Source organism: Penicillium psychrofluorescens, assembly GCF_964197705.1.
Source record: "Penicillium psychrofluorescens genome assembly, chromosome: 3".
In the NCBI taxonomy this organism is placed as follows: domain Eukaryota; kingdom Fungi; phylum Ascomycota; class Eurotiomycetes; order Eurotiales; family Aspergillaceae; genus Penicillium; species Penicillium psychrofluorescens.
The window spans coordinates 3,607,122-3,630,665 of NC_133441.1; the positions used below are offsets into that span (position 1 = coordinate 3,607,122).

At 50.4% G+C, this 23,544-nt stretch overlaps 8 protein-coding genes across 8 annotated transcripts; 3 read left to right on the forward strand and 5 right to left on the reverse strand.

Moving 5' to 3' along the window:
- Positions 1-163: 163 nt before the first annotated feature.
- Positions 164-1,163, reverse strand: PFLUO_LOCUS5486 (uncharacterized protein; the record flags this gene model as incomplete). The annotated part of the gene is made up of 3 exons (XM_073782937.1): positions 164-758; positions 860-930; positions 1,014-1,163. 3 exons carry the CDS (start codon positions 1,161-1,163, stop codon positions 164-166), a joined length of 816 nt encoding a protein of 271 aa, XP_073639542.1.
- A 347-nt stretch (positions 1,164-1,510) lies between these two features.
- Positions 1,511-4,804, reverse strand: PFLUO_LOCUS5487 (Xenotropic and polytropic retrovirus receptor 1; the record flags this gene model as incomplete). Its single annotated transcript, XM_073782938.1, has 7 exons — positions 1,511-2,515; positions 2,566-2,655; positions 2,706-2,879; positions 2,932-3,075; positions 3,121-4,602; positions 4,678-4,732; positions 4,791-4,804. The coding sequence occupies 7 exons, from the start codon at positions 4,802-4,804 to the stop codon at positions 1,511-1,513; spliced, it is 2,964 nt and encodes a 987-aa protein (XP_073639543.1).
- Positions 4,805-5,580: 776 nt separating this feature from the next.
- Positions 5,581-6,119, reverse strand: PFLUO_LOCUS5488 (uncharacterized protein; the record flags this gene model as incomplete). Its single annotated transcript, XM_073782939.1, has 3 exons — positions 5,581-5,819; positions 5,889-6,020; positions 6,104-6,119. The coding sequence occupies 3 exons, from the start codon at positions 6,117-6,119 to the stop codon at positions 5,581-5,583; spliced, it is 387 nt and encodes a 128-aa protein (XP_073639544.1).
- Positions 6,120-7,437: 1,318 nt separating this feature from the next.
- On the forward strand, positions 7,438-8,181 carry PFLUO_LOCUS5489 (uncharacterized protein; the record flags this gene model as incomplete). Its single annotated transcript, XM_073782940.1, has 1 exon — positions 7,438-8,181. One exon carries the CDS (start codon positions 7,438-7,440, stop codon positions 8,179-8,181), a length of 744 nt encoding a protein of 247 aa, XP_073639545.1.
- A 481-nt stretch (positions 8,182-8,662) lies between these two features.
- PFLUO_LOCUS5490 (uncharacterized protein) lies at positions 8,663-9,643 on the reverse strand (the record flags this gene model as incomplete). The annotated part of the gene is made up of 1 exon (XM_073782941.1): positions 8,663-9,643. One exon carries the CDS (start codon positions 9,641-9,643, stop codon positions 8,663-8,665), a length of 981 nt encoding a protein of 326 aa, XP_073639546.1.
- A 721-nt stretch (positions 9,644-10,364) lies between these two features.
- PFLUO_LOCUS5491 (uncharacterized protein) lies at positions 10,365-11,234 on the forward strand (the record flags this gene model as incomplete). The annotated part of the gene is made up of 1 exon (XM_073782942.1): positions 10,365-11,234. The coding sequence occupies one exon, from the start codon at positions 10,365-10,367 to the stop codon at positions 11,232-11,234; it is 870 nt and encodes a 289-aa protein (XP_073639547.1).
- A 2,742-nt stretch (positions 11,235-13,976) lies between these two features.
- PFLUO_LOCUS5492 (uncharacterized protein) lies at positions 13,977-15,611 on the reverse strand (the record flags this gene model as incomplete). Its single annotated transcript, XM_073782943.1, has 1 exon — positions 13,977-15,611. One exon carries the CDS (start codon positions 15,609-15,611, stop codon positions 13,977-13,979), a length of 1,635 nt encoding a protein of 544 aa, XP_073639548.1.
- A 1,179-nt stretch (positions 15,612-16,790) lies between these two features.
- On the forward strand, positions 16,791-18,314 carry PFLUO_LOCUS5493 (uncharacterized protein; the record flags this gene model as incomplete). Its single annotated transcript, XM_073782945.1, has 1 exon — positions 16,791-18,314. One exon carries the CDS (start codon positions 16,791-16,793, stop codon positions 18,312-18,314), a length of 1,524 nt encoding a protein of 507 aa, XP_073639549.1.
- Between the last annotated feature and the right edge of the window lie 5,230 nt (positions 18,315-23,544).

Below are 23,544 nucleotides of genomic sequence, written 5' to 3' on the forward strand. Positions count from 1 at the left end.
GACTAAACAGTTGGGGCGAGGTGTGACTGTAATGTCATACGTGTGTAAACAGAAAAGAAACGCCAAAAGAGAAACCATTCTTGTCCGAGAGAAAAACCCGCTCCTCGTTCTGAACATCCATCCTCACCAAACCGCCAACCATCAACATGCTCTCCCTTTCTGTCTAGTTATTGTTCGACCCATTCAGAATGCGCAGAATAGACAGGAACAAATTCAGCACATCCAGATACAGCGAGATAGCCGCCGCAATCTCCTCCTCGACATGGTAATGCCGCATGACGAGCTGCGTGTCCACGAGGATATACCCCGAAAACACCAGTGCACCGACGACACCATACGCAATCTCAACCCCGCTGTTAAAGGGCATGAACATGGCGACGAAGCCAAAGAGAATCATGAACCACAGCGCGCCAAAGAGGTAGGGCATCCAGTTCGTGAAGTCGTACTTCGTCTGGCATGCGAAGAGGGTCAAAGCGACGAAGATACCCAGCGTCAGGACGAGGGCTTGCACGACAACCCTTGCGTCGTAGAAGGAGGTCACCACGCTGATGGAGTAGGCTTCCAGCACGGTGAATCCCGTCAGGAAGAGGAGGTTGGCCGGGTAGGACTTGCGCTTCCAGAACGTTGCTAGCATGAAGCCCAGCGCGCCGAAGATGGAGATAATCATGAGCCAGAAGTTGGACTGGATCCAGGTGCGGTAGGTGTCGTTGAAGAAAGAGATGGAGCTGAGGACCGTGGTGAGGAGGATTTGCGCGGTTCTGGAGAGGTCGGTGTTAGTTGAGGTGATCGTTTTAGGGTGATCTTGTTCACAGCTCTGGGAAGTCATGGCTGGATGTTATGAGAGAGGGTATATTCTTACAAGATCGAGTACACCTTCCGCACGAACTGCATTCGGATATCAATGGTAGCCTCCGCCACCATCCCGCCGAACTATACGAGCAAAGACGCACATGTCAGCTTAATCTCCATCTACCACATCCCAAACCCAACACTCTTCAGACGAGAAGTCATACCTTGAAATCATCCGGGACATTGTCCCCTTCGCTGCGCGGTTCCGTGGCAAAGTCGTCCGTCGCCTGGTACGAAGGCGGCGCCTGGGTGTACGGGCGGTCCTCGAAAGAGTCCCGTTGTGGAGCGGGCTCGTAGCGGGTATTCGCTGCCATGGTTGTTTGCAGGCCGTCTGGTATCTGATCGATGAGCGGTAGGGTGGGAACAGAATGGATGAGGGGGGGGGGAAGTTGATGGGGCGAGGCTGACGGGAAGTAAAGCAGAGGCAACGATGATGAGGTGCGGATGACTAGCTGGTTTGGGCCATGTGACGTGCATCACGTGGTTCTCCTCCACACTCGATAAGATAACAGATGTATACATTTTGTTCTGTTCTGTTCTGGTCTGGAGTAACAGAATTGTGGTTGGGGGCAATATTTATTTGAATTAATTAAGTAATCTATGTGTATGAGCTCCCCAATCTCAGAGACGAAACAACGGCACCGCAAATGATGGACCAGTGCTACTCAGCAGTAGAACGTTGATCATGATGGGTATCATCCGCGGTAAGCCCCGAATCTTCATCAGTCATGGCATCTAGTTCCTCGTCTTCATCACTAGTATCATCCCCGTCCCGAATCAAGTCACGGGGCGCCATGGAATTACTCGAGTAGTAAGTTGGAAGACGGCGTCGCTGGAAGTCCTGAGCGTGCGCAGAGGCGAGGGCCGTACCGACACGGACAATACCCGCCGAGGGTTGCCGGTGACGTGCTCGAAGACTCGGCCTCGAGGACGCGCTGTGCTCGACGTCGTCCGGGGGCAAGAGTGGCGTGGCGGGCATAGGCTGTTCCCGGAGCTGCATATCCTCAGGAGACTCGCCGCCGTCGACGGCTGGGGTGGCTCTGACAAATGCAGAGGCCTCGTATGGAAGGGGCACATCTCGCGAGGCGCGGAAAAGAAGCACATTCGTGCAATGCTCGTTCTCGACACGGAAGACGGACCAGATGCCACGGCGGCAGACTTCCGTGAAAGAGACCACGAAGCTGAGCACGGCGGAGTGCTGGATTTCATTCGCGAAAATGGCGTAGAAGATCCAGTTGAAGCGGATGACCACATCGGCCACCATGGCTGCGTAGTAGATCCACGCCTTGCGAAAGGCGAGAACCTCACGGAGCAATGGGTGCTTGGAGTACGGGTTGCCCAAACTCCAGTCCATGATCAGATCCCACACAGAGGTGTAAACGGAATTGAGGAGAGCGAAAGTGATGAACGAGGCCTGGTACCGCATGTCACGGTCGATGCGATACATGCTCAAGGTGGCATAGTAGAGGACACCAAATATGTACTTGCCCAGATTGAGAAGATGGGGGAACGCGTTCTTGGTGTCCAAGTATCGACGGATACACTGGAAAGCGCGCCATACTGAGGGGAGGCAGGTGAAGAATCCCAGCAGTCGAGAGTGCGAGGAGTTGCATTGAGATGGGCTATCCCAGTGTGCTGCATAAAGGCAGAAGAAAAGCGCAATGTTCTATTATGGAGTTAGCAATTCCTTGGCGCAAAGGAAGGGTAGTTTCTTACCCCCATCGCATAGGTCTGAGAGCAGTACATGTCCCCAAGGAAGAAATCACGGAATTCAACTGGGTAAATCCCGGCAAGCAGAAGTCGCCACTGCATGGGTCAGTCATGATAGTCAAGAGTCAAAAAGAAGGGTTGCGTACATTCGAAAAAGCCCACCACTTTCGACTCCGATGGTAAAGAATACGAGCCGGCAAGAAAATAACAATGAGCGTGATGCCAATAAGCACGACAGGCCAGTAGATGTACATGGCATTCGTCCATGAAAAGTTGAGCCACATGCAGAGGCCCAGCAAGAAAACGAAGAAGGACGGAATCTGAGGGCCATATTAGAACACCAAATGTTTGTTGTCTGGTCACTGTGCTTACCTCTAGCAACTGACGCCACTCCAGTGTGTGTCTAGTATCATATTCAAAAACAAATGCGTAGTTGATTTTAGACTTTGTCCAAATCATGCAATCCACACAGAAGAGCAAGACGTGAAACGTGATAAGGAAATACCCGCCGTAAATCTTTTCTCGTCAGCTGTGGACATGATAGATAAGGAGGGTACTGACCTGAAGTAAATAGCTGGTGCGGGTATGGATCTCGGGATCTCCATTTCTTAGATGCTGAGCAGCATAGACCAGTCCCTGGATAGCGAACAATGCGCCGGCCATCAACATCAGACCCGCGCGGAACGTGCTAGGAGAGTAATCCCCGGATTTCGTGATTGTGTGTCGTAGCTTCGATACCGCGATCTTGCGATTGCCTCGCTCAAAATAGCGGGCATACAAGTCTTCGGAAGTGACCATCAGACTCTCAAGCGCCTCACTCTGAACGAATGATGCCTTATTGATCCTTTCCGACATGTATCGGAGAGGAGGACGGGCATTGACTGCTTTGTCGTACTTCTTGTTGATTTTGCGGAAGGCGGTTCGGTTCAAGTAAGCATATCCTTTTAAGAGCTCCACTCCACGGTAGAATTCTTGGAGGGCATGCTTGAGCTTCTTTTTGGCTGTGCGGTAGGACACCTCGTTCTGCGGGTCATTTCGCCGCATAAAGTCCCTGCGGTTGACAATGAAATCGTGATCCCGCTCATGCAACCCTGGAGTTGCCATCTCCGCCAAAGCCTCCGAGTTCTTGCCAAATCGGGGTTTTCCGGTCAGTGTATCTTTGAGACGGCCATTGAATTTTCCAAATCCATTGGGCCGTGCGCGCATCTCAGCCACATCACCCCTGGTGGTTCGTTTTTTGGCAGCCATGAATTCTTGAATCCGCTGATCCCGCATGATATGCAACTGCTGGCGAAGAACCTGTAGGCGCTCCGCGGCCTCCTCCTCCTTCATCTCATAGAAAGAATCGACCTTGGATAGCTCGCTATCCAGAAATGCAAAGAATTCATCTTGTCGCTTCTCCACGTCGGGGTGGTAATTGGATTGTGTTGTCCGCTTCCCCGGAGACGCTCCCTCGGCGTTGGAAAAGACACGGCGGAGAAGGGTGGAGGTGCGATTCCCCGAATCACTTTTGTTCGAAGCACCGCCCCCTGGGCTGTTGAAAGACTGCTGTTGAGTTACAGACAGCCTTCGCTCGGCCGGTTCATCGCGCGCAGGCAGATTTCCAAACGTCGCGCGTCTGGGCAAGATCGGTGCTGGTGCTTTCACCCCATTGGAGCGACCGGCATCGTCTTCCAGAGGTACATACTCCTCCTCCGGGTCCATAGCCGGGTCTGGGAGCTCAAACGATTCGGCGTCCGACCCTTGCCCGCGGAGAGGCGGCGTCGCGATGATACTCCCATAGCTTCGGTTCCCCACGTGCGGTGAGGGGCGCGACTTTGGTGTCCGCAACGGCTGTCTTTCGGCTCGTGGATTCGGCGTGGAGCGCGAGTTGGTATTCGATCGGGGTTGGTCGAGAGACTTATCCGGGTTGGATGGCGTGAGGTTGTCGGGACGTGAAGCGCCCTTGGAGGAAGGGGTGGGTGCTCCGAGGGACGGGGTGTAAGGACTGCGCTGGGCCTTGTGCAGAGCGCGTGTGATGGCCTTGACCTTTTTCTTGCCGGTCTATATGCGGGTGTGTCACGGTTGGCAACCAGGTCCGAAAGCTTGAGGGTGTGGCGCACGGAGAGAAAAGCGTACCTTGTAGTCCAGATACTTAGCCCGCCATTCAGGAACAAGTTCCTGTTCTAGCTCTCTGAACGGGGGAGTTGGGTCAGCCACCGGAATGTTCATTTGGGGAGGAGCAAACCAACTTGGCGAATTTCATCGTGGGCCAGCAGCTTCACGGCATGATCTCCGAAAACGACTGGACGAGCTGGGCGGGAGAGGTGAACGGGGCAGGAGATAAAAGATGAGAACGATCCCCACGCGGTCGGAGAATAATAATCGAGGGCCACCGGATGAGTGAGTGGGGTGGGAAGAGGAGGATGCAGCAAACCAGGAAAGACGAAGATCAAGATCCCCCGGTGGATGAAAAAAGTGATGTACCCGGTACTTGAGCAGCGCAAGCGCCTTGGCCATTCCCTGGTACCCGGTACTTGCGGCGGTCCCCATCGAAGCAATCAAAGCTTCCGACCGCGCACGTGCTGCGCTGGGCTCATGGCGTGCCGGCCTGAGGCATTCAAGTATGTCGAGTTGGCGTCACTTTCCAACGACAAAAACACTCCCATGTACACAATCGCGACGTGATATTATTGTACTCTAATCACCCACGTCTGCCAACGCCGCCGTCTCAATTGCAATGGCCAGCGTATTCGCACACCCGCTATTCGAGCCAGCAAGTCCCCGATGGTGACTGGGTCTACATCTGGATTGGAATGTAGGAATGTGACGGCGGTTCTCACTGACGATGACGAGCTGGCGAAAGCAGCCCTGTCGGACTGAACTCTCGGAAAATTGTCATGTACTACAGTCTACGTCATCTACATCATCACCAAGCAGGTCCATCAAAGGCATTGTTCTCATTGTCTTGTCTCTGTACAGAAGAGAGAGAAGTTCAATATTTCTCATCAAGGTAGCAGGTCATTCATCCATGCCTCGCATTTACCAGCCGCGGCGCTGCTGGTGCTGGGGGCGGCCATAGCGGCGGGGGTCGTACTCATCCGCACCTTGCTCCCGGATGTAGTGCTCATCGTACATGTGCTCTGCGTTGCGCTTGGCGTGCTCGCGGGCCTTGAGGCGGTCCACCTCATCCATGCCCTTGGTCTCAGCCAGCTTGTCGACCTCGGCGCCGACCAGGCCGGCGATGGCCTCCTTGGCGAAGGAGTGGCTGACGGGCTTGCCTGGAGGGGGGTGGTGTTAGCGACGATTGATCGATGATCCGTGATGATCGGGATGTATTGTATACATACCCTCCTTGCGCTGGTGGTCCTCCCACAGCTTCATGCCCTCGAACGAGGCAGCGCCGGCGATGAGCTCGTGCGAGAAGTGGCTCTCGTGCTGCTCTCCACCGTACACCTGACGGTGAGCATCATCGGATTCGCCTGCGTCGATCGTCAGTATCTTGCAGACGGGTACATGTGCATGCTGCAGGGGTGATGCAGGGGACATGCCGAGCGAGACGTACCCCAGCCGAAAACCATTGTGAATATGAGAAGAAGGTGATTGAAAAGTGGTCAGATAGAGAGGTATGAAGAGAGTCGAGTGATGAAGAAAGAAAGAACCCAGAAGGGGGGGCGAGGACGGGGATCTTATAGGCAGCGCAAACAAACAACCGCTGACGACAGAAGACTCCAGAAGACACCCCTCCTCCATCTCATCAGGAGCTCTCTCTGTCTCAGCCGGGTCCCACTGGCTCTGCGTGTTTGTTGATAGGCGCCAGTGGCCCCTCCATGGGGCAGCTAGACCACGGCTCGCAGGGCTGCATCGGTATTTGGGCCTCGCTAGTGGGCAGATCGTAGGGGTTGCTAGGGTGAGGATCCGGCCTGAGTGAGGGGCATGGCCATTGCCCATTCACAGCGTCCCCCGTGGAAGTAAGTGGCGTCCTCCGTATCATCCGGTGGCGCGTTACAGGGGATGGTGGGGACCTTACTAGGTACCGCCATGAGGACCGTGTTGAAACACGAAGTATATTATTATTATTGGCGTTGATCCGCCCTAGAATCATACACAGCCCGAAGAGCCCGACGAACTACTGTCAACTAGCGGTCCTGCCGATGTACAGTACCAGCACATGCATAATTGCATGATCATCGCCCAACGCCAAGAACCCCCGAGCCAAGAAACCCAAGCTTCCACTCCGAGGCTTGTCCATCTGCCCTATGAGCGATCCGGCCGGTCTCGACCTGGGGTTTCGGATGTCTTTGCAATGGAATCAACTAGCGGTGGGAATTGAAGCGTATAGCGGATTCCCAGCATAATTGAATTGACGCCGCTATTGATCTGTTTCTGTTCTTAGAATCCTATTACGTACTTTCACGTGTGCCGTCGTTGTGGCTGTGGAGTGGGGTTGGTTTCGTATTCACCAGCCACACTAATCCGACACGACGGAGGGACGATTCTAGGCTGAGCACGGAGTTCAGAGGGAGGACATCGACAGTCTCTGTCATAGAGGCAGTGGAAAATCAATTGAGGTATTCTACGCCCCCAAATACCTCCCAAGAAGGCCATATCTTGGCTGAGATACTCCATACCTCTGGAAGTATAGATGCCGCCATGCAATATTACTAGGCCATCATGAAACAATCGATGTCATGATTTTACTCGAGACGCCATCCTGAATGGCCGCCCAGTCAATGTCTTGGCCAATGTTGATCCCGCAGGCAGCCACGATACCACGGCCATACCGACCATAATACCAATCCACTGTCCTCGTCAGCCCCTCCATCAGCTGCGCCACACCGCGGTGGTCCTTCCGTCCAGCTCCAAATAGACAAAGTGTACAGCCACCACCACCACAACATGCCCATCAAACCGCCCCTCCAATCCGACTTCTCCTCGGCCCTCACCCTCACCATCACCAACCCGCCCAGCCCGGCCCAGACCCCAGCACCAAACATCCTACTCCTCCTCCACGGCCTCGGCGACACCGCCGCGGGATTCACCTCCTTCGCGCGCGCGCTCCACCTCCCGGAGACAACGATCGTCACCGTGCAAGCGCCGGCCCCGCTCCCCTTCGACCTGGGCGGCTTCCACTGGGGCGACGATGTCTCCTTCGACTCGTCCACGGGGGCGCTCGACATGGACTCCGGGTTTGCGCGCGCCACGGCAATATTAGCCGATGACGTCGTGCGCGACACCTTGATGGGTAAATGCGGCTACCGCCCAAGGGAGATCATGGTGCTGGGGCTCGGGCAGGGCGGGATGGTTGGGTTAGCGCTTGCGCGGGCACTGGGGAAGACAGAACGCGAAGCAATGGGCGGGGTGGTTTCCATTGGCGCGCCCTTTGCGCTGTCGGGACAGTCGGGCGGTGCGAAGAACCGGACGCCGGTGTTGCTCGTTGCGGGCCGGGATTCATTGGTTGTTTCGGATTCGGCGGTGCGCAGGACGAAAGAGGTGTTTGAGTTTGTGGAGCTGAGTCGGTATGCGAGGAAGGGCGATGGCATGCCTTCGAATCGTGATGAGATGCTGCCCGTTATGCAGTTCTTTGCGCGCAGGCTGCGCAGCCGGCAGGGTGTGCCGGAGGGCAGTGTGGAAATCGGTTGAGAGTGATAGAGACATTTATGGGTGCCATGTACATTACTAGATAGATCAACAGGACTAATAATAATCACTGGGCTCGAGGCGCATTGATCGAATTCGTACAGTTGAAGTACAAACTTGTACGATAAGTCTGGCGGGTCGAGTCCAGTATCTAATTCTACTAGGTATCAGGGCGAACAGGTAGAGGGAGATAAATAATTAATGCATGGAGTGTAGAGTTAAATAATTTGTTAGGGGGTCTGAAACATATAGTTGAACGTCGGTGGGCAATCAATAGATTTTACAAGACAACGACTATAGGACAGAAGGAATTGAAAACAACCTCATGATTTTTGCGTCATTAACATATTAGAGCTAGCTACTGGGCAAGACTTTTTAATTATCACCGAAAACATGGGTCCCTACTGAGTACATCGTCAAAATTAGTTCCAGAGCTAGAAGGTGGATGTGCCACACCCCGTTCTCCTTGTTCATGGGCCCTGAATCAGTATCTCGTGACCACAACTTTCCCTCCGGCATCTCCAGAGTCCAGGAGCTCATGTGCGCGATGAATCTCATTATAACCAAAGACGTACGCCGGCTGGGCATCATACTCCCCCTTTTCGATCTGTTGAATAATACGCTGCAGAGGGATTTTCGAGAACGGAAAGCCGGGCGTGCCCAACTCTTTGCTGTGGAAGAGGCTGAAATGGACCCCGGATTTCATCTGCAGCATTGGATTGAAAGCTTCGACCGGCTCCAAGCCTCCCAGCCAGCCTGCCTGCAACATCCGCCCGCCGGTCTTCGTCAAATTAATAGATTCCAGGAGAGCACGGTTGCCCACCAGATTCAACACTTTATCGTACTCGGTTGAGCAGTGTGCGTCGAGCTCGGGCTGTTCGATGAGTGTCTCTGTCGCACCCATCCCCCGCAGCAAGTCGAATCTCTCCTTTCGGCGAGTGGTCGCAGATACCTTGGCACCCGCATGAACAGCAAGTTTCACAGCAGCCTGCCCGAGGGTGGACGTAGCACCTCGGATCAGCAGCGTCTCACCCGGCTGAAGGTCGAGAACCGTGAAGAGGCACGACCAGACGGTGATGTAAACTTCGGGGATGGCGGCAAGCTGCTCCCACGGCAGGGTCGTCTGGACGGCAATGACATTGGTGGCAGGGATAGCGACAAACTCGCCGTAGCCACCGGGCCGGTTTCTACCAATGCCACCCATCACACCGACGACGGTCTCTCCAATGTGGAACTCTCCGCCCGGACAAGCGTCGACGACGCCGACGCATTCCAGCCCCGTCACAGGGTTCCATTCGTCCCATTCCCCCTTGCGCATATGCGTTTCGGCGTGATTTAATCCGAAGGATTTGACAGCAATGAGGACCTCGCCTGTGCGCACGGTCGGCTTGGGAACCGTTCTGTACTCAAGTACCTCGGGACCGCCAAACTTGCTAATGACGATGGCGTTCATGGTGGCCGACATGTTGGGAGTTTGTTGGGTTGTTCAGATAGGATCTGTGCTAATTGTCAAAGTCTAGCGCAGTACGTACAAATAATACTGAGTGCTGGGATAACTGGAATGTGATAGTAGGAAGGACAGGGAGGGGATGACCGTCGGTTAAATATATCCTCGATGTAGTTGTCGAGCGATGAGACCATTCGGACGATAGTCTAGCATTCGGACGATAGTTGGGGCTCGTCATGGAACGATTTCAAAGCATTCGTCCGTATTCCATTCCATTCAACGCCTATTCCAAATTCTAGTTGTGCAGGATAGGCTGGATCCGGGCAAATGCAAACCAAACAAACCCCGGCCACGGTGTTTCTAGACTCGTTTGCTGGGTTTGCTTGGTTTGACCAGGCGGTAAACAGCCACGGTACAAACACGCGTGCCCAATCACATCCATGCTTCCCGTCCCAATGCAGATCTTTGAACGACGGATGACGTGAGCGCTAACTTTTGACAGGGAGTGTTTGCATCACCGTCGCCGGGAGACAATGGCATATTTGTGGCTCAAATCAAAGCTTCGGTTGACATCTACGGAAGCTGAAGATGGTCCCCGAAGATCCCGGTGTTTGCACCTCCATTGATTAGCAATCTGGAAGCGACCGAGCTGTATAAATGACTTCTCCCCTCATCGTGTTGGCTTTCCACAAAGTCTTCTAAATTCTACACTACGTACTCAAGCACCTTACCTCCAAAAATGGGCATGACCGAGAACAAGACCGTCCTCCTGGCGTCTGGCGTCAAGGTTTTCTATCGAGAGCAAAGCCAAGTACCGAATGCTCCCATAATTCTGCTACTCCATGGCTTCCCATCCACCTCACACCAATATCGCAATTTGATCCCTCTTCTGGGAGCCAAATACCGCGTGATAGCGCCAGATTTTCCAGGATTCGGATTTACCGAAACACCATCAACCTTCAATTACACCTTTGACAACCTGACAACTACTCTGGCCGAGTTTGTTGACAAGCTCGCCATCAGCAAATTCTCCATGTACATCTTCGACTACGGCGCACCGATCGGCTTGAGACTCGCCCTCCAGCGACCAGACTCGATCCAAGCCATCATCACCCAAAACGGAAACGCCTATACCGAGGGCTTCGGCGATGTCTGGGGTCCTATTCAAGAACTGTGGGCTAGCAACAACGCACCCGAAAACCGCGCCAAGGTTGCGCAGGCTATGCTCACTCTGGAGATAACCAAGTTCCAGTACGAGAATGGCTCTCCGGATATCAGCCGTATTGCCCCAGAGTCGTATCATCTTGACTACGCTTTGATCGAGCGTCCAGGGAACAAGGACATCCAGTTGGACTTGTTCATGGATTACCAGAACAACGTGGCTCTTTATGAAGACTTCCACGCCTACTTCCGAAAATCGAGCGTCCCTCTTCTTGCTATTTGGGGCAAAAACGATGTGTTCTTTATTCCGCCGGGCGCTGAAGCGTTCAAGAGAGATCTGCCACAGGCGGATGTCAAATTGATCGATGCGGGGCACTTTGCTGTCGAGACGGATTTTGAGCAAATTGCGAAGGAGATCTTGACCTTCTTGGGCAAAAATTCTCTGTGACGGTTCGAGTTCTCGCTCGACGTCCACAGGAGTGACATTGATGTCTGTCAGCGGTCGAAGTGGCCCAGGAAGAACCGGGTTGGCAATGGGGAATCGTGGCGCTGGTAATATTTTACCATAGCGAATACTCCGTCTTTAGTTGTTGTAATCAAAATTCCACCGGCCGTTAATGTTTGAATCAACTGAGTTGCATCACAGTTACTAGTACCGTAGTTTCCTGCTCGTAGCTGTTGCACCGAGTTGCCTACCCGACGCGACCTTGATGAATAAAATATATTGGTGGTGTCCGACGATTTGGCAGTGAAGCTGGTGGATCGGCTTCAGCTGATATAGTAGATTAGCCTTCTGAGGCCTAGTTTGGCCTCACTATTAGCTCGCCATTCCCGAGTTTACAACTAGAATATGGGGACCTGTGAAATTGACGTCGGAAATGGTCGCTTCTAAGGCCAGAAACGCAAAAGGAGGGCCGGGGAGCACTGATAAATTTATAGGATAAAGCATTGCTATCCTCATGCCTTGCATTGGGTCCCACCAATTTCTAAACTGTCCTCGAAAGCCAAGTGATCCGTGGCTTGGGCCCACATTCACGCCCGCGCGTTAGTCTTATCTGGGTATCTTGAATGCACTACCAATAAACGCACGATCCCCGTAGCTGTGCCCTATGGGCCCCAGAACCTCGGGGGTGGGGGCTAGTCTAAGGCTGAAAGGTGGATTGGCCAATAAGGCACCCGTTCTAGATAAATGGGGCTAGTCCGTTCCTTATGTGCGATACCCTGCCAGTCAAAACAACATGTACCTGAAAAAACTTTCCCACTAGTAGATTACTGTGGACCATCTGCCGCATGCTGACAGCTGACCTAATATGGAAACTAGGCGCCCAGCGCGATTTCCAGATTCCGCGTTTCTGTCTTTTCTTTTTGTGTTTTCTTTTGTTTTGCTCATCCCTTGGCTTCAACATTCGACCATATAAGGCATCATGGAGTCATCTAACTTAAAAGTGGTGATTGTGGGCGGGAGTATTGCCGGCTTAACGCTTGCGCATTGCCTGCTCAGGAATGGTATTGATTTTGTGATTCTTGAGACGCGAGACGAAATTCATCCTCAGGAGGGCGCTGCACTTGGGATGATGCCGAATGGGTCAAGGATTTTGGATCAATTGGGGATCTTCGATGATCTGATTGAGGGGGTGCAGCCGCTTCGGAAATGCTGGTTTTGGTCTGGGGATGGCAAGCTTATTGCGGAGGATGATGCTCCTGTGGAGTTTGAGAAGAGGTGAGAGCATTGACTGAGTTAGATGCCCGAGTTGTTTGACTAAGCCTTAGTAGACATGGTTATTGCTCTGCTTTTATGGATCGCCAGCGCGTTTTGGAGAAACTGTACAGCAAGCTTGGAGATCATCGGGACCGAGTCATGGTCAATAAGAAGACCGTCAGCGTCGAAAATCTCCCAGATGGTGTCCGTGTTCACTGTGCAGATGGATCCGTGTATGAAGGCGACCTGGTTGTAGGAGCCGATGGTGTTCGAAGCACCGTGAGACAGTCGATATGGAAGAGCATGGAGGAAGACGGTCTCCAAGCCGAAGTCAAAAAAGAGAAAACAAGTATATCAGTCCCTCAACAATCTCTCCTATATTCCTTGCCATTAGCTAACATCACGTAGCGATGATCTCCGAATACAACTGCGTCTTCGGCATAGCCCCCGCAACCCCAGGACTAAACCCAGGAGAAGTCCACCGAACCTACGCCGAAGGATACTCCTTCCTCGCTGTGGTCGGTGCAGAAGGGCGGGTTTGGTGGTTCCTCTTCACGAAGATGAATCGGAAATACAACGGGTCTGAAATTCCGCGGTTCGACCAGAATGACATGAACAAGCACGTCATTCCCTTTCTTTCAATGCCAGTGACTAGGTCTGTGCGATTCTCAGAAATCTACGAGAGGGCCATTTTCCGGAATATGCTTGCTTTGGAGGAATGTTTGTACAAGCATTGGTTCTATGGCCGTATGGTTTGTGTTGGGGACTCTGTGCATAAGGTGTGTCTTCAAGCCCTCGCTGTTAATCCTTTCATTATAACACTTTTACAGATGACCCCAAACATGGGCCAAGGAGCTAACTCGGCTATCGAAAATTGTGCAATGCTTGCCAACTATCTTGCGAAATTGACCAAGTCCACTTCACGCAAACCCGAAGACATTCGTCGCTGTCTACAAGATTGGCAGACAACTGTCCAGCCACGCATTGGTGATATCTGGCATTCAGCTTGTGATTTGACACGTATTGAGGCAAAAGCAACATTGAAGCACAAGATTTTGATCCTTATGCTTCCGTACTTGCAGAGTATGCTTCTCAACAAATCGTCCGCGGTTATGATTCATGCGACGAAGCTAGACTGTCTGCCTATTCCAGCTAGATCGTTGCAAGGTACTGTTCCATTCAAGAATTTGAAGAAATCCGAAGAAAAGGGAGATAGTGGTAGGGGAAGCATGGTCTTGGGTGCTCTACTTGTTAGTTTGGTTGCCATTACTTGGAACTGGAGAAGGATGCTGGTTTGAGTCAATCGCAGCTTGCCATGTCAAGAGGATCTTTTTGCGCTACGATCATCGATACTAGTAACACTCCTATTAATGTTAATTTCCTTTCTTTGCTGAAAAAATTGATGAGAACTAACTAAATGTACTCCTCCAGAAAATAAATGCAGTGCTTTTTTGTAGTGTGATATTATTTTGCAATGTTTTCTCCAAACCCTTATCCCCACGAATCTTCGAGCAAGCGCCCAGCATGTTTGTGGTTCTGCAACCACGCATCGGCGTCAATAAGCCCACCATTCTCTGCAACCAAACGAGCGTATTCCTTTTTCACGCAAGTTTTGACGCAGTTTGCCATTGCAGATGATCCGCAAATGTACATGACCCCCCGCGTGTCATTGGCCAAAATTTCCAATGCAATCTCAATTTCTCTTTTGAGAACATCCTGAACGTATTGCTTTGGCTGTTGGTCGCATCGAGAAAAGGCCGTGTAAAGCTTGAACTGATCACCAAGACTGAGCCGGGCCGCTTCCCATTCGTTGCAATAGAGAAAATCCTCATCTGGATGTCGATGACCAACAAACAGAACGGTTTTTCCAACCCGCGCACCTCTCTCCTTCAGCATAGCTCGCTCCTGCAAAAACGCACGGAAAGGGGCGACACCACTCCCTGTACCGATCATGATTATTGGAGTATCATGCGCTGTGGGCAATTTGAACTTGCTAGGCCGGATTTGAGCAAAGATTTTGCTACTTTGCAGCATCCCGCGAGGTCCTGCCAACATGTATCTGGAGCTTAGATGCTTGTCTGCTCGTCCGTCCCCACACCATTGCTGCTTTAAATTTAGCAAGTAATTCGTCGTCACACCTTTAAATGTCCGAGGTGCGGCGGCTGATGGAGCAGTTTCAGGCATCCGGTCACTCAGAACAAGGGCCGTCACAGCCATACGACGCGGTTGCACCAGACTTGAGGACGAAATAGAATAGCTCCTCGGTTGAAGCTTTTTGAGGTTCTCGATGACAAATGAAAGTGGAATTGCAGAACACTCTTCAGGCGACAGAAAGCTCAGAACTTCTGTCAGTCTCAGCCGCTGCAAAACCACCTCGTTGCGAAATCGATCATGATCGCGGCATAGCATTTCAACATGCTGCTTGAATGAGAGCTCCGGAAGAAACTCAGACAGTCTAATGAGAAAATCAGGGGACACGGGTCCACAGATGTCCAAGTAGTGGCGGAAAAGGCTCTCAATGGTTGTTGGGGTCGGTAGGTTGCTCCTGCTTTGGCGATTTCCTGCACGTGGAGTAATGCTAATGATATCATCTCGCTTCTCTGTCAGATCCAATAGTCTGATCAATAAGGACACCTCGTCTTCTGGATTCAAAGGCCAGATCCTAAGGTAGTCCCCTGTGTCATATTGAATGGATGGGAAATCATCCAAGCTGAATTCCAGATGAACAAATTCGCGAACATCTTTTTGGCTTACCCCATAAGCATTAACCACAGGGAGAATCAAAGGGGGGTTAGCCATCTGTTGAGCTGCAGGTTCTGGCACCGCCAAGTATGATCCGTGAGGCTCCCCTCGGTAAACATTGCCCAGGCTACGAAGGCCCTGCACGGGGAGAATATCGATCATTGGCTTGTAAATTGAAGCTGTTTCCTTGAATCCAAATGCATGAGCCAAATCGCGAACACCCATGTCTTTCCATTGGACAAAGTCTTCCTCGGTCGTGCCTTTGGAGTCATTTCCCATTCCAAGCGGCCCAACTCGTTCAGCGCCCAAGTCAATCAGCATTTGGTCCACATCTTTCGCCACTTTGTTATAATGTTGATAGTTGCTGTTGCCCAGTCCGAACATGAGAAAGTGAAGATTTTCAAGACGTAGATTCTTTGCTTTTCGATCGCGAAGGTGATCCAGAAAAGCACAAGCGTTGTCTGTCGGATCGCCTTCGCCATAAGTGGCAAGCACAAAAACGACCGGTACATTCTCCGGTATGTCGGCTAAATGAACGTGATTGAAGTCCTCCAAGTCGGCTATTATGCTCTCGACGGAAAAGCGCGAGATGAGGTCGGAAGCGAGGCGAGATGCAAACACCTCGGCCGTTCCACCCTGCGAGCCCCAGAACACTACTGCGCTCGGTTTCTATTCCCTCGATGAGCCTATAAATCGATAAATACATTACAAAAGAGATCTCTTACCGTACGAGGAAGCAAGTCATTGATATTAGCGGAGGTCGGAGACGCAGAATTGTGTATGTGGCTGCTGAGATTAGATTGTGGTTTCCAGTCCAGGGTTTTTGTGATCTCCTTTGTAGAAGGTCCCTGGAGTGTATGGAATGCCCAAATAAAGCCGGCACTTGAAAGAAGAGTAGAAAAAAGGACATCTTCCCATCCCAGCGCAAACAAATGCTTGGCAATCACTGTTGTATCCATGATGAACAGGTAGAATGGTACAGTGCCTGGTCCACGGGGTAGCAGTGGGATTTAAATTCAACAGCATTGCCTTTATCTTCAACGAGAGCCATAATTCGCCTCAGTCCGACTCATATAACACTTCTGGATTAATTTCCCGAAAGCACTTGGCGCCATATCGATATAGAATGGTAAACCGCCTTGGCCCACGGCGAGGCTATTCTAAATAAGGAAAATTGCCTATTTCGAATGACCCCACCCCCACCGTAAGGGTCGCAAAGTCTCTCCCCGCAACCGATACACCCCAAGATGGAAAGTTTGGGGCAAAATGTGACAGCCATTTGGTCGATTATTCTTTACCGGCGAAGCTTCTAAGATCATCCGAGGCCCTCTACTCGGTGAGGGAAGTTGCCTGTCGCAGATCTAGCATGATTCATGTGACTAATGTCGCCCCTCAAACCGAAGAAACATCTTAAAACGGAAAGTTTCCTATAGAGGAACAAATCGCGGGACACTTTCTGTCTCTTTAAACCGCTAATGAAGTTACTACTAAGATATAGTACTAAGATATAAAACCCTAGTATGATTCCGGAGAAGGATAACCAATTCTGAAGGCTTTGCCAACATGCTTTTGATTGCTTTAGCACTCCTGACCACAGCTGGACTCAGTATTTTGTACGGCTGTTGGTTACTTTTCACCTACATCGAGGATAGGAAGCGCCTCCGGCGGTTCCAGAATTTTTCGCCACTTTCCGGTATCACTCTTTTGCCATGGATTTGGGCTTCAATCCGCCTGCGGCGTTTCCGAGATTTGCACGAGGCTCATAAGTCAGCGTCTATTATTCGAATTGGGCCTAACGCATTATCTTTTAACGACCCTCGTGCTGCGCAAGCAATATACGGCCATGGGACACCAATCATCAAAGATCCGTACTACGACGCCGGCGCTGGCCCCTATCGTCATCTTGCCAACGCGCGTGAAAAGCAAGAACACTCCGGAAAGCGCCGAGTTCTGGCATCCGGATATGCGCTCACGTCAATATTGAAGTGGGAGCACAAAGTCGCCAGCCGCGTTCAAGCGCTACTTGACCAGTACGACCGTCGGTGTGTCCCCAAAAAAGCCCAGACAGCTTCTGCCGCTTCCCTTGATCACCGACGCTGGATGGATTTGTTTACAATCGATGCCATCAATGATATTGGCCTCAGTGCCAATCTCCGGCTGCTGGAGAAAGGCGATGATCTTTATGAGGTGCAGGGTGCCGACGGAAAAAACTATCAATGCCGTTTCCGTGAGTCGCTTTGGGGCGGTCACAAAGTCCGCATGCCATTTGCCTGGCTACCAAAATGGTTCAATACAATGAAGACTCTGACCTGTTGGGACTCTCGGTGGAAAGACGGGGATGCATTTGGCCACATTGTCGCCACACAATGCAAGCGCAGAGTTGAGCGTTATCTCGCCGGAGAAAAGCTAGATGATTTCTTTGCATATCTACTCGAAAATAAGTCTGGCAACATGAACATGCTTCCCCTTGGAGAAATGATAGCGGAATGCTCTGTCATGCTCGATGCTGGTAGTGACACTACCGGGATCTCATTGACTAACTGCTTGTACCTCTTGATCAAGAACCCATCATGTTTCCAAACGCTTCGCAGCGAAGTGGACAAAGTCTTGGACAAAAATGACACAGTCGCGCCATATGAGAAAGTCAGATATTTGCCTTACTTGAAGGCTTGTCTTGACGAAGGCCTGCGGCTTCATCCCCCCAGTGCTACAACCACGCCACGCATGACGCCGCCGCAAGGCCTCGAGATCATGGGTGAATGGATCCCGGGAAATACCACTGTGCTATGCCCTACGTATTCTCTTCATCGGCATTCTTCTGCTTTCCAGGACCCTGATGTTTTCAGGCCCGACAGGTGGATGGACGATGACGCCAAGAAGCTTCAAGATTGCTTTCTCCCATTCAGTTTAGGGGCTCGTGGCTGCATTGGTCGTAATATTACATATATGGAGCAGATGATGTTGGTCGCGTCGCTGGTTCATCGGTATGATTTTACTTTGCTTTCGCCAAATTGGGAGCTCTCGCACGCCGAGGCTGTCACTTGTTCGCCGGGCTCAATGCCGGTCTATGTATCTCGCAGAGAATAAGGCCTTCAGAAGTAGAGGCGAGCTGCTTAGACGAAATCACATGAGATTCAAGAGATTGTCGAATTTATATGTTTAGATCTAAAAGACTTACGGCACGACATGGCTTATGTAGATGTAGACCCATGGATAGGAAAGTTAGTTCAAGTACGGGTTCTCAGTTGAACCTGGCCCGAACAGGCGCACTAAATCTGGGCCCACGGTCAGCTGGAACCCGCTCAAATACCCGATTTCGCCGGCTTCGGCTCTCCACTCCCCGCCTTCCTCTCCCCCCACGCATCCTCCGCATCAGCTAGCAGGATGGCTACGGGCGAAACCTGCCAGACATCATCCTGGTAAGGCCTCTTCAACTTGAATGTCTATTGTGACAGGGTTTCGTTTCATGTTGCTAACGATTCATCGAGTACAGCCAATCATGTCGTGTGCGGCATCTGCAGTGTAAGTTCTTTTGTTGGCCTATATAGACAACAGAGAAGAAGAAATCATTACCTCTTTCATAACCGAAGCTGTTCTATCACCAATTTGACTCGATGTCGCAGGTGATAATGAAAAGCCAGTATGCGGAAGATGTAGAAGGGACCACCGAAAATGCGTTCCCCATTTCAACGTCCGCTTTTCTACCAAGCGCACGCGAGAGGTTTCGAATGGGCGATCTAGACGGTCAAACAGGTCTTGGTCTCTTACTCAACCTCGTTCAGCATCTGACGAGTGTATGTTTGTCAATATCTCGATCCGGCTCCAAGGCTTGCCGCTAATTGTTTGCCAAGTCAATTTTCACAATCAAATCGGTCGGGTCGCGACAAATTTTAACAGCAACGAGCCATCGACAAAGCAAATGGATCATGAACTACGGACGCCTGACATTCTGGAACTTTCTGATGTGTCTACCCCAAATGGCAAGTACACCGGATGGACGCAATATCCCAATGGCCCAATTAAACACAACAGCCATAATGAGACATATCCAGACAGTCGGCACTCAGTTGATGAACAAAGTTCGACCCAAGTCGTCCCTGAAAGACAATTATACACTGGTCACTCAGTGATAGCGGACCGCAGGCACGCCGCTCTCTTGCAGCACTTCAAAGTGGTTCTAGGAGGGCCTTGGTCAGTAGAGAACCACCGAATCGTACTTTAAACTGACATTCCCAAGGCTCGACATTACAGATCCCTATTTTTCGACCGAAGTCACCAAGCTAGCACGACATTGCCCTGTCTTGCTCTTTTCTGTGCTAGCGCTCTCTTCGTTTGATATGTCTCGGAGATGCGGCTCTGGCTTCGAAGAAGCCGAAACCTTCCATGAACAAGGAGTGAAAATTTTACTCTCAATGCTAGGTGACAGATCACTTCTAGCCGACGGAACAGTGCTTGCTTCAACGGTGATTCTACGCCTATACGAGGAATTAAAAGGCATGTGTAAATTAGACCCTAGAAGATCTAGTCCGAAATTACTAACCTTCTCTAGCACTGAACTCTGGTCAAGATGCAGAAAATCACCTCCTTGCAGGCTACATTTTCGTCAATATTGCACGAGATGACAGAGTCGAGTGGTCTAAACTCGGGCAAGCAGCTTTCTGGGTACATCAACGTCAGGATGTCTTAACCTCACTTCTAAGGCAAATCCCGCCCCGAACTGATGCTACCCCGAGTTTATTGCGCCACCCAATGGACGAAGATGACATTTATTTATGGACCAAAATATCAACAGCCCTTGCAGCCGAGGCTGCAGCCTTGTGTTTTGGTGTAGGATCACATTCCGAAATTGCGTTCGACGGATTACAGCAGAAGCTTGAGAATTGGAGCATCAAAAAACCAGTCGCATTTACTCCTATTTATTATGACGAACGTGACCCGACTGAGGGTCGATTCTTCCCGGACGTTCGATTTGCCCTAGATACGTGCCGTGAGTTTCGAATTTCATCAAGTTTCAAGTTGAAAATTAACTAATACGCATTTTCAGTCACTGGATTTGCATATCACCATTTATCATTGCTCTACTTGACGGCTTATGACCCCCGTGATGCTCGGGGGGAATCACAATCTGTAGCTTGGCAGCAAAACGTGCAGGTACGAAGCCTCCATCTATACCAAGTAACGGTAGGTTACTTTAAAATATACTAACAAATTGCAGTCAAATATTCAGAGTTTGGTAAGGCTTCTTTGTGGAGTGGCGGAGTCCAATGCATGCCCACTTGGTCGTGTGATTGCGGGCATTGCCGTGATATCGTGTAAGACATCCTTCCCTACATGTATCATATCCTCGACTGAAGCTCATACGGCATGTTAGATGGGATGTGGTTTGATGATGGAGCTGAAAAATCCAAATTACTGGAAATTCTGAGGCTTGCGGAAAAGGAAAATGGGTGGTCGAGTTTCGTTAAGGAGGATGTTTTACGCGTAAAGTGGGGACTTTCTGTATGATAGAGGTAGTGGGTAAGTTCACAGATTTTACTTATCTAAAGGAGAACGAGCTTGACTTTTAGCAGTTTAGGACACGAAATGACATGGTGCATGTCTCGGCAAGTTTTGAAGTTTGGGGAGCTTAGAATAAAGATAAAACAAGAGAAAGATACAAGATAAACCAAAGAATGGATATATAGACGTTTTCTCGCCTTATTGTCTCTCTATCTGCAGATCGAAGCCGGAAAAGCCCTCTTTTCCCACCACATCGCCAAAACATGCGGTTTGTCATGGGCATTATTGTTTTTCGGTCTGGACAATGCGAAACGGCTCGTCGGCATCCTCTGTATGAAAGGTATTCTCGTCACCCTTCAGATCTGCCCCGGTGCTGGTAGCCTCAAACAATCCGGTATTCCTCTGGAGGCTCTGGCCGAATTCTTTCGATTTCCAAGCTTTGTCAACTGTCTCATAAAGTTCATGAACTTGCTCAAGAGTGAGGTTTTTGGTCTCGTAGATGAAAGCCCAGACAAAGAAGATCGAGAAGATGCAAAAACCTGTCCAAAGGAAAAAGACCTTCGACTGAAGGTTCGCCTTATCCACGTCGACCAAGTACGGTGTGCAAAATGCGATTATGAAATTCAAGAGCCAGTTGGCGGAAGTTGTGATCGAGAGGCATTTTGCTCGAAAGTTCAACGGAAACATCTGTAGTGCGGTACTGTGAGCAGCGAATCGTTTGCAGTCAAGTAGAAGGATGCTTACTTCTCCAGTTACCGTCCATGCGCAGGGCCCCCAAGACATCTCAAAGAAGAAAACGTAGAAACAGACGAAGCAAATGTTTGCCTTTTGTGCAGTTAGGTTTGGGTTTGGACTTCCAATGTCTGGGTCGATGATGACTGTTCCCACAATAGCAATAATGATTTGTGTAATGCTCATGCCAATAGACCCGGTTAGAAGTACAGGACGGCGGCCGAATTTGTCTACAGCATATAACCCCGGAAGAATACTGACAATGCTGACGGCCGTGATAATCATCTGAATGGCAAAAGGGTCGTTCTGGAAGCCAGCATTTTTGAAGTAATTCGTGCCGTAGTAGAATATAAAGTTGATCCCTGATAGTTGCTGCAACGCCTGGAGTACGCAGCCCACCAGGAGTCGTTTGCCAATGGATCCTTTGAAACACGCAGCATAGGAAGAATTGCCCGTAGATATCTCATGTTCGAAGCTTTTCTGTACCTCTTGCAACTCCTCACGCACAGCAAAGTGATCAACCGGCAAGCGACGTAGACGTGACATAGACTTTGCTGCAGCATCGGGCTTACTCTTCTTGATCAACCATCGTGGTGACTCTGGTAAAAATAGCATGCCAATGGCCTAAGTATGTCAGTAAAATACTCGTCTTTAGTTTATATTCCAAGAGGTAGTAAGCATACCAGAGTAAGCGACCACAAAAACTGAACTGCAACTGGGATACGATATGACCCAGTATTGTTCATGTTACTTGTGCCGAATTCAATGCACGCTGCCAAGAAAAGGCCAATATTTATGCAAAGCTGGTAGCTGCCTACCACAGCTCCACGAATCCATTTTGGCATTGTCTCTGACTGATAGCTATAAGGGTATTAGTGGTGTTTGAGAAATGAGGTTTGGATAACCTACAGAGGAACTTGACCGGAAACCAAGCCAACTCCTAGCCCAGCGAAGAGACGGCCGACAATGAAGAGGGTTTGACCTGTCGAAATTGTCTGCAAAACGACGCCGAGGTTAAAAAAAGTCATGCATGATATGATGAGAGCCCATTTCCTGCCCACAAGATCCGCTATTATCCCAGACAGAAGTGCTCCGACAAAGGTCCTACAATTTGGAGATTAGAACTTCCTGGTATGAGTTTGTTGGAATGGGAGGCATACCCAACGGAGAGAATGCTGACAATCAGTGATATCTCACTGGATGATGGAGCAGTCTCGCCAGGCTTAGCAAAAGACTTTAGCCAGTATGGCATGGTCTGAATCCCGCTGATGGTCCCCGTATCATAGCCTTTGTTGAATCGTAAGTATTCTTACAGTCCATATCTATTCAACTCAACGCACAGCTTACCAAACAGAATTCCGCCTATAGAAGTGAAGAGCCCAAAAGCAATTGGCCTAGATAGAGTCAGAACTTCGACTTAGGCTAAATGGATTTCAAAAGAATCACCAGCTGGACCCGGCCTCCTGGAGACGCCCTTGAGGTAGGAGACCCATGTTGCACGAAACGAACTATTTCAATTAAGAAAAAAATCCAAGAATTGAACGTCTTAAGTTTGAAGATATTTCAGTGCCAAGGAAAACGGACTAAGGACAGGATAGAAAATGGGATGTTATATTTATATTACATCTCCGCGGCAATTATTTGCAAAGTTTGGGGGTGCCGCCTGAAACTAAAAATGTAGGATGGCCGAAAAGCAAAGTTGCTATATTGGGAATAGTCGCCCCGCTTCCAAGAAAACAAAAACGTGGAGACTGTTGCACCCCATGGGGGCATTCGGATCCTTATGCTAAGTGACCCGGTTTGAAGAGGACCAATTTACTTGGAATTTTATTTTGCGGGGTTTAGCCTTGTTAGCTTGGAGTACCAGACCATGAGGTCATTTGTGAGTTGGAGCCTTGCCTGAAAGAGCAAACTTTCCCAAATAGGCAACTTTGCAAATCAGGAATAGCTTCTGAGCCGCGAAAAGTGGAAAATATGCCGATGTAAGTTCTCCACTGGTAACACTAATAGCTGGTGCATCTGCCGCATCCCGATTGAGCCACAATGATTTGCCAGATAACTGTAGACTTGGGTCGTTCGCTCCCCT